Raw genomic sequence first — 15,508 nt, forward strand, 5'->3', positions numbered from 1 at the left:
CTGCTGTAGATTTAATATCAGGGAAGCCCTCTGAATATTCCTGACAACCAATCATTTTCAAACTGTTGAGGATGTATAACTGTATATTGTTAATACATTTGAAATGCATCTAAGCTGAAAAAGTCTGCTCCTGCAATTCCAGTTTCAATACTAGCATTTATAACATTACTGCTTATGCTGTTTTCTTTTAGCAACGGTTGGCTCAGATGCTGTTTTGGGGCCAACAAGGAGTGGCAAAAAATCCTGAAGCTGCAATAGAATGGTATGCAAAGGGTGCAATAGAAACAGAAGATCCAGTGTTAATATATGATTATGCCATTGTGTTATTTAAGGTAAGTCAAGTTTCATGTTTTCACTTCAAAATAATCATTCCTATGACATGATGTTTCTAAGTTGTCTGCAGTGAAGACTGTATACAAGTGCTTTTAGATTTACTCTGAAAATCAATCACTAGACATAAAGCTAATGTTGATTTTTTTATCAGAAAGGCACAAAAATTTTAAGAAGAGCCAGTTAAAAGCAGTTTAGTCACTTTGTTCTGAGCCAGATTCGGGATCAAAATACCACCCAATTAGTGAGTCTTAATTTTTCCTAATGTCTTGTCACCTCAAAAATCCAACTAGTTAGTAGGCATAGGCCTTGGTGTAGAGATGTAGGTAAAAATTTGATCCTTTCTTAGAATGCCCTTCATTAGATCTCTGGGATTTTTTTTTTAAGTTGGAATTAAATTGTCTCTGCATGCAGTTAGTTTTTCCCTGCTAGAAGCACTAGACAGCAGAGGCTAAACTGAAGCATAACCAACCCCACCTGAGTCAGATAAAGTATATCAGCTGAGCAGTGTCACCCATGAAACAGCCATGAGCACTAAAGGTTAGAGATATTAGTGAAGAACCATTAAGTCTTCATCCCATTTCTTTGACAGTGCAGGGTTGTTCTCTACAAAATGCTTGCTTTAGATTTGTTTGTGTTAATTTTGAGCACCCATAATCTGTTTGACCCGTGTTTGGAATTAATTTATATCATAAGCATGATATCTGTGTATTTCCTCTGGAGACACTTTGACATCCTTTTTCAGGAAAGCTGAGAGCTCTTACTGTGAGCAACCTATGCCCCTTTGAATGCTGTTCATTCTTGCTCAGATGCCAAAAATTAAAGATTCGTGATATTATTTACCCATAAAAATCACTTGAATATGCTGCTGAAGTAATTGTTCCTAGACTGAATCACTGAGATTTTGTAAAGCTGTGAAGGAGGGATGACACAAAGCTACTTGTTTTGTTGTAACTGTTTAAAGCCAAGTGACACCTGGTAAATAGTAGTATCAGTGTTAAAAGACATTTTGAATGTGCGGAAGTGAATTTTTATCAGCCTGCATTTGATTGTTTCACATATGCATTTCCTAGGGCCAAGGTGTGAAAAAGAATATGAAACTTGCATTGGAATTGATGAAGAAAGCAGCAGCCAAGGTAAAATGCAATAAATATTGTATTGTAGAAGTCCTATGCCAGGTGCTAATAATAATGAACTCTGATTTATATGAAATGCCTGTTATCATAATTCTGTGTAAATACTGGTTGCTTCTTCAGTGTCTTCACCATGAATGGCAAAAGCCTTATTTTCCCAAACTGGGAGACTAGCTCTATGCCTGTTCTATGATTTCTTTGAAACAGGAGAGACTACCTGTTCCACTGCCTGTTTGGGAAAGGTTTGAATAAACTGAGTGGCTTTCATGCTGTGATCAAAATTCCCTTGGCTCAGGAAGAATCTTAGAGACATCAATTTCCTTACTCTCCTTGAACTCAGATACTTAGGGTTTTATGCTCCAGAGCACATTTTCTATACAAAAACAACACCATAATTATTGAAAATTTTAACTGCTTTTACCTTCTAATGGGTAAGTTAATAACAGGCTGTCATACTTCCAGCCCCATATGATCCACCAGTTTGTGCAAGGAGGTGGTGACTCATTGCAACAAAAATAAAAACTGTCCCAAAAAGATTTTCTCCTCTTGATCGGTAATTATTGATGCAAAAATGCTACTTGGTAATAGCAAGTAGCAATATCTTAAGCAGATCTGTATGATATTGGTCAAATGCAATTTGAAAGCAGCATTAAAAAGTTCTGTATTCATTGCTTTCTATTTATTCCTAAGGAAATGTTCTAGCTTAAAAGAAGTGGGTTTTTTCATTGCTAATCCTGCCAACTGGGTTCTGGGAGTTCACAAGAATAAGTGTCCTGTTTTGTCCTTGCAGAGGAAACAGGTGAAAAATTTGTCACAATTTATTCCTGTCAACAAGTGAAAATCTGAATGCAGACACAGCTGAGATGAATAAGATGACACTGTAGCCTTATTCCTCACTCTAAATATGAGGCCACAAGGAAGAGTAGTGGGGGAAAAAACCTTAGTTGCAGAAGTGACCCAAAGCAGAACCAAATGTGTGACCTGAGGGTGCTCTTCTTCTTCCATCAGGGCTTGCCCCAGGCAGTGAATGGCTTGGGATGGTATTACCACAATTTTAAAAGAGACTACAGAAAAGCAGCCAAACACTGGTTAATAGCTGAAGAATTGGGAAATCCAGATGCATCATACAACCTTGGTGTCCTATATTTAGATGGGATTTACCCTGGAGTACCTGGTAGAAATCAAGTGAGTAAATATTTAGCGTTACTATTTCTTACATTAGGACCCAGTTTAAAAGGTTTTGCTTCATTCTTGAGATTGTTGTGTTCACTCTGCATTGGATTTTGATACCTTTTATCACAAAGGAAGGTTTTACTGGGGGATTCAGTCAGATTGCTTAGAGATGTTACTCAAATAGTCAAAATTATGTGCATGTGTTTGTACTCCCTCAATTTAGAAACAAAACAGGTTCAGGTTTTCCTCCAGTAACTGCCTTTGCTTTCTTCCTTCTAGTGACAGCAGCCAGGAAAGATAGTGTGTGCTCTCGCTTCATGTGATCTTTTGGTTTCTCTCAGTTTTAGATTGGAAAGTATATAGGGAAAGGATTCCACAGTAACTGAAAGCAGCACAACCTTGTCCCTGAACTCATGAACAGCTATGCTACATTCACGTAGCTTCTGCAAACCTCAGAACTGCAGTGAAAGGCCTTCAATCCAGACTTGAAAATGTAACTATTTATTACAGTTCTGGTAGACTGCAGCATTTTATTTTGTCTTTTTGTGAAACAAGCCATTAACTTTTCAATATGTGCAAAATAATTTTTCCCCTAATGGGAAGGGTCTATTTTAGTTATATTTCTTTTAATTTATTTCTTAATTTTAATTAATTTATTTCTTTTAATTAGTTTATGACCAACAGCACGAATACAGTGAGGTAGGCTGTAATAAACACAGGCAGACCTCATGCTTGGAGCTGAAAGATGTTTCCAGTGTGGCCTGTGAGTTCTGAGATCTGGATAAACTCCAGACAGTGAGCATTTTTGCTTCCAACAGCAGTGGTGCTCAACAACATGTGCATCTGGCAAACACATTTTCCTTTCCCGGGGACCAAAAAACACATTTCAAAGCGAACTGATTATAAGAGTACACCTAAAAGTGCCCAGGTTTCTTTAATCACCAAAGCCAAGGGCAAGGAGAAGTTATGGCTATGATGGATACTCTGAAGTCTATGCTCAATCACAGAAAACATATATTGATGGTTAATAATTTCCTGAAATAAATTATTTCAGGCTGTATGCTGTTTTGTTTTACTTCATAGATTACAGTTTCTGAGGGTAAAACATGGAGAGCCACACAACCCTCCCACTTCTGCAGTTCTGGCCTTACTTACTCAATCTGTGTTTTCTTTTATAAAGCAGTTTCAAAGATTTGAGCACAGTGGTTGTGCACTAAACTGTCTTGCCTTCATTAGCCAATTGCCTATTTTAATTGGTCTGATGAAACAAGTCCTGAGGAAAAAAATCTCAATAAATATTAGTAGTGCAGAGTTGCTAATTGTCTCTTGTTTCTTCACAGACAGTTGCTGCACGCTATTTCTATAAAGCTGCCCAAGGAGGACATATAGAAGGGACTTTACGGTGCTCTCTGTACTACATCACAGGAAATATGGAAGACTTCCCTAGAGATCCAGAAAAAGCTGTAATGTAAGGAATGAGACCATTTACTAAATGACAGTATAATTCTGATGTGAATATTGTCATTGCTGGTGATTTTTAAGTCCATAGTCTAAATAAAGTCTTGTACTTCACGGTGCTTACCTCCTTGACAAAAGGTTCTTCTACAGTAATGTTTGATCTGCATGAGCATGTGTATTATTTAAATGACCAGTAGATTTTGACAGATATTGAGTACTTCTAGTATTTTTTATGTTTTCCAGAACAACTTGTAGAGATTGTATCAAACAACTTGGAAATTTTGTATCTAACAAAGCCTTGCTTTTTTGGATTTTCAAGAAATGTCAGACTCCTGATGTGATAGAACTGGTATTTTGCATGGGAAAAAGAGGCAGATAACTACTGATAGCACTTTTTAACTTATGTTCGTTTTCTCCAAAAAAAATTGCCAAGAAAAACCAGGATGTCTCTAATATGCTCATAGAGATAAATGGACATCATGTTCTCATTCAGTCAGTTTTTACAAGACTGATGCAGCAATTACAATTAAATCCCATAGTTTGTTTTACAGAAAAAGTCAGAAGGTGATCCCATATCCTTTTGTATTCTTTGAATCTGCTTGAGTTGGGATTACATTACTGGAGCTCAACTGTTGACTTTTGTTTGATCATTTCCACAGATGGGCAAAACACATTGCAGAGAAGAATGGCTACTTAGGTCATGTGATCAGAAGAGCCCTCAATGCTTATCTGGAACTTTCATGGTATGTTTCTCCTGTTCCCTTTTAGCTTATTTTCTATTTTTCATTTACTTATAGCATGATAAAATAATTAATATTCAGGATCACCTCAAAGAAAAAAAGAAATAGTAGCGCCACTGAAATCCATAGCTAAACATCCATTGACATAAAGGGAAGGAGGAGTTGACCCAAAGCGTAATTCAACAGTTCTGACAGAATCCAGGGAAAAATAAGGAGTTTGTAAAGTGAAATAGTTGAATCAGCTGATCGTGGTTTTCAACTCATAATATTGTGGCTTGTGAGGTGCACTGGATAAACCAGAGGAGCACCTTTCACTTTTAAAATTCTCTTTATTCCAAACCCCATATTTTGCTTTCTCTTTTCTGTATAATTCCATGTCATGAAAACTCAGTCTGCTGGATTAGATTTGTTAATTTTTTTGTATATGGTTAATATTATCTTTTCTGTAATTAAAATAGGAGCCTCCAATATCCAATAAGCCAGTCAAGAGGTTTCAAAATAGCCTCCAGGTTAATGCTGGAGGCATGAGCATCAGATACTGTATGTACAGGCATCAGACTGTCATATGTGATTAAAACAATGGCTCATTAATCCTGCAGTGTCCCCCTGCGAGTACTTAATTAATGCTTCAGGCTTAGGAGATCTACAAGGAACTGTCAGTGGACTGTTCTGAAGTAACCAATTCCTAGAAGTGTCTTTTTACTCAGTCCATCACAGACATTTCTCCTGAGGCTTGAGCTCAGTTTTCAACTCTGAAAAACTGTTGGTATTTTTGTAGTATATTCTGTTGTACAAGCCTGTGACTCTGCCCAGCTCACTTTGCAGCAGCATGAGCATCCACAGGTAGATTACAGGTAGAGCATTAAGATTCCAGAAAGTCAGGGCTCAACAGCTAGGATGAAAAATCTGCTGGAGCACCACTTAAGATGCCAATGATTGGGAGTGTTTGGATAGTTACTTATAAATACTGATCCTACTCATCTCTGGGTTTAGGAGCATGTTCATGTTGAAATGTTTGCTTCTGAACAACTCTTCATGTACCTTGCATAGGTGTAAATTGTTGCACTGCCAACCAGACCAAGTAATATGTGTTCTTCAGTCATTGGTGTTTGCAGACATGTTCTGCACATCTGTCAGTACATGGTACTGGCAGTTTGATCTTCCCAGGCCGATTTAAAGGCTTTAAATGGAATTTCTTTTCTGAATTGCCCTTTGAGACCTAAGAATCAGATGAATCAATTTCCCAGTTTAGGAATCCCAAATTCTTTCTGTAGTCTCAGGTCTCTCTTGTCCTAGATGTTTTTATAGGGCAAGTACAAGGAGTAATTTGTAATCTTGCAGAAATAGTTGGGAAACAGGAGATTACACCTGCCAATTCTGCAGGAGAGCTGCCTTCACAATTTCTTTTAAAGTTTCTTTGCTTAAGTACCTACCCTTGAAGTCAAATGTGTATTTGACCATGTTCACTTCCAGTATAACAAGCCATTGAAACTTGAAACTTGCCATGGTATTAGCTTTGTGTTGTGGGGAAAATCATTGGAAGCATGACCCTTTTATAGGAAACTTTAGTAGGAAAAAAGTACACCAAGTGGGTTTTTTGTTTATCTTGTAATTTTGAAAGTACACATGTTATTTTAAAGACTTCCTCTTAATTTTAAATGTGTAGTCTTCATAATATGGAATAGATGAGTGACAGAGAGTATGAGAGCTGCTCACCTCTAGTATCACAGTACCGAATTGCTATAGTGCAAATGCAGTATTAGCTTTTATTACTTGTTTTACAGTCAGTGAGGTGCCAAGAGTCCTTAAAGAGACTGAGATTTGTTTAATTCACACATTCAAATATAATGAGAGACAAATCCTGTTTCAAAAAGCCCAAGACAAGACAAAATAAGTCATATAAATAACACAGTAAAGCATACCAAAGAAGTATTCAGATGAGTGTTAGATACATACACAGCCAAGTTAATTACGGATTTTTTTTTTTGAGTCTTTTAAGAATGTTTTATCTGAAACGTTTAGATAGATAATTGGGCTTAGTATCAATTCTTTATCATCAGTCTGGCACTTGGAGTAAATGCACACTCCAGTTATTCTAGCTGCAATGCAAGAGGGAAAAGGCTGCAAATTCTTGAGGTCCAGCATGGCTGGTTATGCCGAGCACTGCCAGTATATGTCGCTGTTGCCTGGGTTTCCCGGACTCTTGCTCTTAAACTTTGTACCAAAAATTCGCTCATAGGTGATTTTCTAAATTTATTTAGTGCTTTCAGGGTTTTTTTAACTGTAACTAAAATGCATGTTATTTTTGCTAGGTTTTTCATTAATTTATTTTATCTAACATTAGGCATGAAGCTCTGCTGCATTATGTTTTAGCAGCTGAAACTGGGATTGAAGTGTCACAGTCAAATTTAGCACACATCTGTGAAGAAAGACCAGTGAGTAAATGTATTCACAACTTATTATCCCAAAAGGAACACTTGTTAATAATAATGTGATCCTACTCTCTTACCTGTGATGTTAAAGAATCAATTATTTTCTTTAAAGGACCTAGCAAGGAAATACCTAGCAACTGATTGTGTTTGGAGATACTACAATTTCTCTGTTTCTCAAGTCAATGCCCCATCATTTGGTATGTATAAGGAATTCTTTCTCAATTTTAATTTTGCTTTTTTTTAAATTTCAAAAACTGTGTTTGTCACAACTTCTTTGTGAATGAGCAAGTTAAGGGAAGATTAATCCCTGTTAATCATGCATTTCCTTTTTTAATGTTTTGATAGGAATTTCAGGGGAGGAAAGGTAATTTACGTGTTGTGTTCCAGCACATCTTTTCTGAAAATTTCCTTCTTATGGCATTAATGTATAAAATTTGAATAAAATAAAATAAAAAAGCTAAGCCCTGAGGAGGAGCTAGATATTCAGGAGTTTGAGCAGTTGACTCAGTTTAAGAAGTTTAAAGTTTAAGAAAAAAAGATAGCAGTAGACTTTAGGAGTTCCCGCTGTTTAGTTTATCAAAGGGAAAATCCAAGAGCAAATATACTTCCGTATCGTAATTGAGTCATGAGAAACTAATAAAGGCTAAAGGATTCCTTATCTAATTTATTACTAGTTTTTCTGTTAGGGTACAGAGTTTATCAATGTTGGCAGAGCTTACCTTGGGGAACTAAAGGATTCTCTGTTAAAAAAAAAGATCTATTTACATATAAGTTACATTCCTCAGGCCTTAAACTTTACTTCATCTATGACTTTAGTAACTGAACCATCTTAGTGCCTTTGAAAGCATTGCTGAACATTTGAAAACACTGATCTGATTGTCTCACAAGAGCATTTAAATGGTTTGTAATAAGCATGTGAAAAAGTGGAGTGTAAAAATAAGTCAAGCTATTCATTTAAATAAACAGTGTGGAAAATTTAAATGTGTGGAAATTTAACACTGATATAGCCTGAGGCCACAGGAGCTGACAAGCCCTCTTAGCTTTACTGAGGAGCTTGTAGGCACCTTAGCTCCTTAGCACCTGACGCTTCGGTAGATCCACTGGTACAATCATACATTAGAGAAACTTCTGAAGGTCAGACTCGTGGGGTGGGACTGTAATACCATTCAAATAAAGGAGAAAAGACTTGCTGGGTTCAACAGAGGTAGAATTTTATTACTCTGTCTCTTCCTTACATCAGTAACAGAAGGGGAGTTTTATCTCAGACCCTTCTCTGCAGTAGTGGAGGATCAAATCCCCAGTGTAGGGCCTGAGATGAAGAGTCTAACCCTGGCAGTGGAGATTTCCAGGGCTACCTTATCAGTGCAATGCAGGGTGACCTCAAATTCATTGCCTGTTGCGGAGTGCACTCCAGGCCAGGCCTGGAATGATGCCGTTGGTATAGCTGAGGGGATCCCTCTTCTTGATGATTCACTACAGCATTCATGGCCTTCCACTCTGTATCTGTGTTAGCCTGTCCATGCAGCCTTTCTGCCTTTGCTGTTGGGTTGGTAACTACCTTGCTTCCTGGAAGAGCTCTGCTATAGTCCACTGCAAAAAGCAGGTGAGATTTCTAGGCAGCTGCTACAGGTGCACAATGCAACATGTAGAAATGTTTCAACCCATTTGAGGAAAGTTTACGTCAGATAAGTCCTGGGAGTTCTGGGAGTTTTTAATCTCCTTAGCATAGCTTAGTGCAATGTCATGCTTGCTCCTGTCTGGGTAAGTGCCTTATCTTTCGATGCATTTCGTTACTGTGCAATATCACAGAAAGATATTTGTTAAGTATTTTCTGGACATTGATTCCTTCTAGACCATGAGAAATTTCATCCAGGATAAATATTTTCAGTGAGAGGCTGATGTAAAGTATCCACAGAGACAACCAGAGGGAAAGAGTACCTTTGTTTTTTAGTATTGTGCTTTAAATATAATTACTGTTAACTTCTCCATCACATTAATAGTTGATTAATTCTATTCCTACAAATATTCTAAATTATCTTCTACTGGTTTCTTGCACAGCTTATTTGAAGATGGGCGATTTCTACTACTACGGTTACCAGAACCAGTCTAAAGACCTGGAGCTCTCAATGCGGATGTACGCACAAGCTGCACTGGAGGGAGATTCACAGGTGGGTCTGCAGTTGTGGAGTGTTTATAAAACACTGGAGTTTAGAACAATCTGAGAATTTAGCTGAGACTGGTTCTTCTGCTTGGCTACATCTGCACTGAAGAAACCTGCTAGAATAAGTTACAATTATTTCAGAATACCTTGTGAGTCAGTAGTTGCTGATTCATGATAATAGGGGGTAAGCTTAGCATAGATGGATAGTCCTAGAATTAGGCTGTTTTATCAGCTAAAGGTGAATGGCCTAATTCAGTGCTACCTGCCTTGGCACAATTGACCCAGTTGTGACCTTGGCATTTTTGCTATTACAAGGGGATGAATTAATAGACTGCTGAATTCTATCCCAATCCTATCCCCTGCCATTTTAGGATATAAAAAAGAAGACTGGCCTATTTCCCTTGGTATGTTAAATAAATCCTAGGGTGAATTTTGTTTGCCACAAAGGTTTCATCTTAAAAAGCTTTACAATTAAAAGATTCACCATATCACATTACCAAAGACATGCAATGTTTCAACACTGAGTTTCCTGTCTTCAGACCCTCCTAAACTGTCTTAGTTGTAGTATTCTGTTCTCCCTGTCCCTATGCCAGTGTCTCCAGACAGTATCTTGTATGTGAAATTATTAGAGGTAGCATAGTTGGGTTCTGTTTTGAGGATACTGGGACAAGACATTACTGCTGAACTACCAAAGGAGAGAAGAGATGCATGAACTATAAAGTTCATTTACTATAAAGTATGAAAGCCAAACTGATGGGGAATCCTGTAATATGTCTCATGTGTGTTCATTTTCACGGCTCTAAAGAGACATAAGGATGCATAAGACTTGTCCAGGTAGGCAAAACTGTAAGACTATGGACTTAAATTGTCTGGAGGAAATTTCCACTCTCACTCTCACTGTTCAGATGCTGTTGATCTGTGGAGCTGGCTGGAGGGGAATTGAACAGAACAAAAATCCATTTCTGCTTTCAGTCTGTATTTCTATAGTAGATAAAAGATGACAATTTGATATAGTGACTGTGTTTAAAGAGCAACTATAAAGCTTATGTCTTTTTCCAGATGGTTTCTATGAAAATAGTGTCACAACATCTAAATGCTTCTTTTGCGTTTTCAGTATTTACCTACGTTTATGGTTAGGAGAAAAGGGCCTCATAATTATTCAGTGAATATCATATTATATTCAATTAATTTATAGAAGACAGTTATAATTATTTAGATTCTTGATGTTTAGATATACACATGAAAATTTGATGGTTAAAAAGCGTGCATGCTTTTTTTGCTGTTAGGGTTTCTTTAATTTGGCCCTTGTCGTAGAAGAGGGCAACTCCATACCTTCCTACATTCTGGATCACTTGGAAATTGATCAAGCATTGCGTTCTAGTAATACATCACTTCTGCAGGAACTTTATTACAGGTGAGTCTTTTTCCCTCTTAATCAGCATCTTCTGATTTTCCACATAAATAACATTTACTCTGGAGAACAGCAACTCCTGTAATTATTAACTTTGTTCATTTGTATGATTTAAGGCAGGTTAAAGTCAACATACTCAAAATGCTTAAATTCCCTATATATGTTTCAGTTTATGCCTGTTAAAGAGACCTGATTACATGTGGTTACCTGGAATAGCAGGGACTGGATTTAATGATCCAGGAGGTCTTTTCCAGTTCAATATATTTAAGTTCCTGAGTTAGGCACTGGTGGTTTGTGTGCGGTTCAAACATTTCAATGATAAATATAGCGTAATTTAATACAGAACTTTAAAATGTGTAAGGAAGGAAGCACTCCTTCCTTAATGATTTTGCAAAGATGTTCCAGCCTGTTACAGAGCACAGAGCACTAGATTTCTGAGAAGGGTACAGGTCTGCTGCCTGAACTACCTGTGCCAGCACTATTCATGCACAAACCACCTAGTGAGCTCTGGTTCCGGTACAGAACTTGAGTTTCCTTTATCCAGGTAAAGCAACATGTGTTGGAAAGCACAGTGGGAATGGGAAGCTTAAACTTTGCTGGATTTGCCTTTCAAATATTTAAAGAAGGAGAAGCTAATGTTTAATACATGACGCTGTGAACCAAGAATGAGTGGTTTGTCATCTGTTTTTCTACTGAGTGTTGTGTGACCCCAAAAAAGTGGAGATGATACCAACACTAAAACCTCATTTGTCTATTCACCAAAATCTGGTGAAATTGTTCTGCACTGCAGTTAGCCTGAACTTGTACCCTAAATTACTTTCATTCCATATGAGACTGCTGGTTAGATAAACAAGGGTTCTGGACCATCTGGGATTGTAAGCTTGAGTCTGAATTCTGCCTTCACTTGAGCTGAATCTGTCTGCTTTGTTGCGAGAATAATTCCAGAGTTGAGAGTGCTGAAGGGTTTTTCCATCATCATACACTTTCATCCAGAAGGGCATGTACTTTTATATATTTCTATTTTTTAAATATATATAATATATATATAGAATTTATAACTTTATAACTAATTTATATGTATATTTATAATAAAATGTATAGAGAAAATTTGTTTCTATATATACACACCCCACGCCTCCTTCCTCAGCTTGGTAAAAAGAGTCAATTGAAGTTTAAAATAGGTGCCTGTGATTTAACTTTCTTAACTCCCCTTGTAGGTAGAGTCCTAATTGAGAGAGCTGCTCAGCTCACCCCCCAGGAGGTACCTTGTGCTAGTCAGCTAAAGCACTCTTCAGGCTCTAACTGCTTGTACTGTCGTACTCCGTTGTCTCTAAAGGAGGTTTAGGCACCAGCATCCTGCTTAGGCAACTAAATTTTGTACATATAGTCTTAAATCAAGTCCTACTGCTGTTGACTCACATTAGTAGAACTTGTGCTCTGACTGCTTGGCAAGCATAGCTTGGATGCTTAGACCCATTGCTGACTAATAAGAATATAAAAAATACACTCCTAGGGTAAGGTATTCTATGCTTAATAAATTTAATCTGGAATTTCTCTGAATTTTTCTTCACCATCTGTGAAGTAGTGATGATGATATTTATTTGTTTTTCTGGGTTACTGAGGTTTTCTGCAAACCCATTGAGATTCCCAGATGACTGATACCACAGAATTGTAGAGGAGGACTAATGAGTTGTTTTAATCTTCTTCTTGTAGGTGTTGGAATAGTAGTAACCAAGAATCAATTAGTCCATGCTCATTAGCATTGCTTTATTTTTACATGAGAGTTGTCTGGAACAATATTATACAGTCTACTCTGGTATGTATTGCTCTTTTAATGCATGTACAGTTCATTTGGAACACTGCCTTGGCTTTGCACTGCTCTAATTATGTTTTTAAAATTACTGTCACAGATATACTTCATGGGAACCTTTCTTTTATCGATTCTTGTTGCATTTGCAGTGCAGTCTTTTCAGTCATTATCTGGTAAGTATGTGTCACAGCAAAACTGAAGAAAGAGGAGTGATCTTTTTATTTCGGAAAAAACTTCAAAAATAAAAGCAAGAATTCTAGATTTGAGAGAGTTACCTCTGAACAGTAGCTTCTTTGACATGCAAGTCATTTTTTTATTGTTGAAAAGGGGTGGGTGAAGCAAAGCTTAGCTCTAAGGTTTCTGGAGAATTTCCCTTGATAGAGAAGGTGGTTAATAAAAACATTAAGTGCATGAGATTATTTCCCATCTCTCAGCATGCAGTATTGTTAGAGTAATTATATGACTTTGATTTCCTCCATTCGGAGAAAAAGTATGGTTCCAAGAGCTGGTACTTTGGAGTAACTTAGGAAGAGTCAGTTCAGCCTTTTCTGGCCAGTAACAGAATCAGTAAATGCATTTAGTCAGGAGTTGCAGACTTCTCCTGTCCTAAATTAGAAAGTTCTGCTCTATGTTGTCTTTTCTGGTGGGATGGAGAATATTAAGGGACAGAAAATCAAATGCCAGACTTCAGTCTGTTGACACTCACATCACTTTTTTTACCACATTGAAAGAGATATCAGAGACAAAACAACATTGCTGATGAACGGGGAGAAAACCCCTACCATCACATACAAAAATGATGAGGAATCGTCTAAAAAGCACTTTCAGCTTCAATCAAGTGTTTCAATTCAAATCACAAGACTTGTTCTCGATAAGGAAATTGTGAAATGAATATGACCAGTTATGAAAATAATTTCTTCCATTAAATAAATTTTCTTACATTGTGTTTTAACCCCAATAGGCAGCTTAATCCTATGTCAGAAAATAATGTTTTCTGACATATTTCTGTAATAAAATACAGAAAAAATTACTTTCACATTGACAACCTAAACCTATAGGAAATAGTATTAAAAAACCCAACACCATTAAATCAAAAGATTTGAATTAAGACATGTAGCTGTAAGTAATATGCTGAATATGGAAGTAATTCTGAAATCCTGCTTTCTTTTCTTACTAGCTATAATTTATGTAAGTTGGGAATCATGCAACATATGTATAAAGTATATAGTTAGATATTCTTCTTTCAGTATTTCCTAATCTTTGAATATTATCTTTGTATGTAACTTTATATCCACATAATATTTAAATATTGATTAATAGACTTCCTAGGCACAGTGGGGTATTTTTTAATAATTTCTTTTGACATTTTTCTGAAGCCCGTAATTCTCCTGGAAGATCAGAACCGTTGTCAGATGATGCCCCTTCTTCCTCAGGGAATAGCAACGAGGATGCTGCCAGACTTGTACAGCAAGATGAAACTACTTTTTCAAATGATTTAGTACAGCAGGAGTCAAACCCTCAGAATCCTCTTGTTACAAGCTGAAGCATAGTTTTCTTAAGGTTGACATCCATTGGGAAGATGGGATATGAACAACTACAAATCTAAGAACTGGCAACCAACCCTGTACGTGACATTAATAATGCAATCCAACAGCTGAACTTGTAGGGAAATTCACTGATCTGATTTCTCTGTTATAGAGGAAAACCATCCCTATAATTTATTTAACACTCCGAACAGATAATGCAGAGTATCTCACTATACCAAACACATGATCATTGTATGTCATTGAAGGACCTGGAAGGAAATATGCAGAGTCTTTGCCTAATTGAAGAATGAGAAAACATCCCACAGGTTTTGATGAAGAAGTTTTACTTACATATCTAATCTCTTATTAAATTGCCTTTACTGTATTTGAGCTTATTTATTGGTCAAGTTACCAAAGTTTTCCAAGTTGAAATCATGGAAATTACATAAAAGTGAAACCCAGTGACCAGCACTTTCCAAGTTCTGTGGCACAGCAGCCAGGACTTTAATACATGCAATGGTAACATTTAGGTGTTTTGTATTTTATATTGCTTCCTATTTTTTCTATGCAAAAAGTGTTTTATTTTGAAAGAAAACACACCAGGAATATTTGCAATATGGTCATAACATAGTAGTTCTGCTGGCTAAGCCCTAGTCAAAGTTTTACAAGCATCAGCAGTTCCCTGGTGGACACAACAGAATATTTCCTTCCCTGCCAAGAGCAACTGATTAGAGCAAGTAGCTCCCCTAATGAATAAATAAAAGAACATTTAAGTGTGATCAGGTGACGCAAATTGGACAAACATTTTGGTTTTGGATTCTTCCATAGATAACACTGGAAAGGATTTATTTTGTGTTTTACTGTAACTCTTAAAGGCACCTATTTAATTTTATAAATGTTGGATGGGATAGATGGATAACATGTATGGAGTGCAAATACCTTCTGTCTGATTTAAAGCTATCTGTAAAGTGGCTATAGGAGAGGTCTAACCTTTATAGCAGGTGTGCAATCACCTCTGCAAAATGATGTAGATCACAGACTAAATTGCATCAATCTATGCATTATTGAGGGTTAAATCCACTCGCCTTGCACTACATTATTTACTCTTGTAAATAAAAATATTTTTCTAATTCAGCCTGTATGTGGAAGAATTTCTTTTAAAGCACCAGTCAGATGAAATAGTTGCCAATTCTCCAGATCATTATTTACATGTCTGTTTTCTTATCTGCAAATGGGACAATCAGCTGCACTTTATTTGAGGAATGCAGCGTTCTCACAGACCAGACCTGGAAGAGTTTTTGTTTTGTTTTTCAAGCAAGACATAGGAGGTTTCA

At 36.8% G+C, this 15,508-nt stretch overlaps 1 protein-coding gene across 1 annotated transcript in view; it reads left to right on the forward strand.

The window, feature by feature from the left end:
- The window catches only part of SEL1L3 (SEL1L family member 3), a 33,582-nt gene extending 18,274 nt beyond the window's left edge, over nucleotides 1–15,308 (forward strand). The window contains exons 13-24 of the mRNA XM_064653076.1: nucleotides 192–332; nucleotides 1,404–1,466; nucleotides 2,472–2,648; nucleotides 3,977–4,104; nucleotides 4,754–4,837; nucleotides 7,179–7,269; nucleotides 7,379–7,463; nucleotides 9,325–9,434; nucleotides 10,714–10,841; nucleotides 12,552–12,654; nucleotides 12,749–12,821; nucleotides 14,025–15,308. Of these exons, the coding sequence (XP_064509146.1) occupies nucleotides 192–332; nucleotides 1,404–1,466; nucleotides 2,472–2,648; nucleotides 3,977–4,104; nucleotides 4,754–4,837; nucleotides 7,179–7,269; nucleotides 7,379–7,463; nucleotides 9,325–9,434; nucleotides 10,714–10,841; nucleotides 12,552–12,654; nucleotides 12,749–12,821; nucleotides 14,025–14,191 (1,350 nt within the window). The 3' untranslated portion in view covers nucleotides 14,192–15,308. The remainder of the gene's footprint in view (nucleotides 1–191; nucleotides 333–1,403; nucleotides 1,467–2,471; nucleotides 2,649–3,976; nucleotides 4,105–4,753; nucleotides 4,838–7,178; nucleotides 7,270–7,378; nucleotides 7,464–9,324; nucleotides 9,435–10,713; nucleotides 10,842–12,551; nucleotides 12,655–12,748; nucleotides 12,822–14,024) is intronic.
- Nucleotides 15,309–15,508: the final 200 nt, after the last annotated feature.

The sequence above is a fragment of the Pseudopipra pipra genome, chromosome 4 (genome assembly GCF_036250125.1).
Source record: "Pseudopipra pipra isolate bDixPip1 chromosome 4, bDixPip1.hap1, whole genome shotgun sequence".
Taxonomy (NCBI): domain Eukaryota; kingdom Metazoa; phylum Chordata; class Aves; order Passeriformes; family Pipridae; genus Pseudopipra; species Pseudopipra pipra.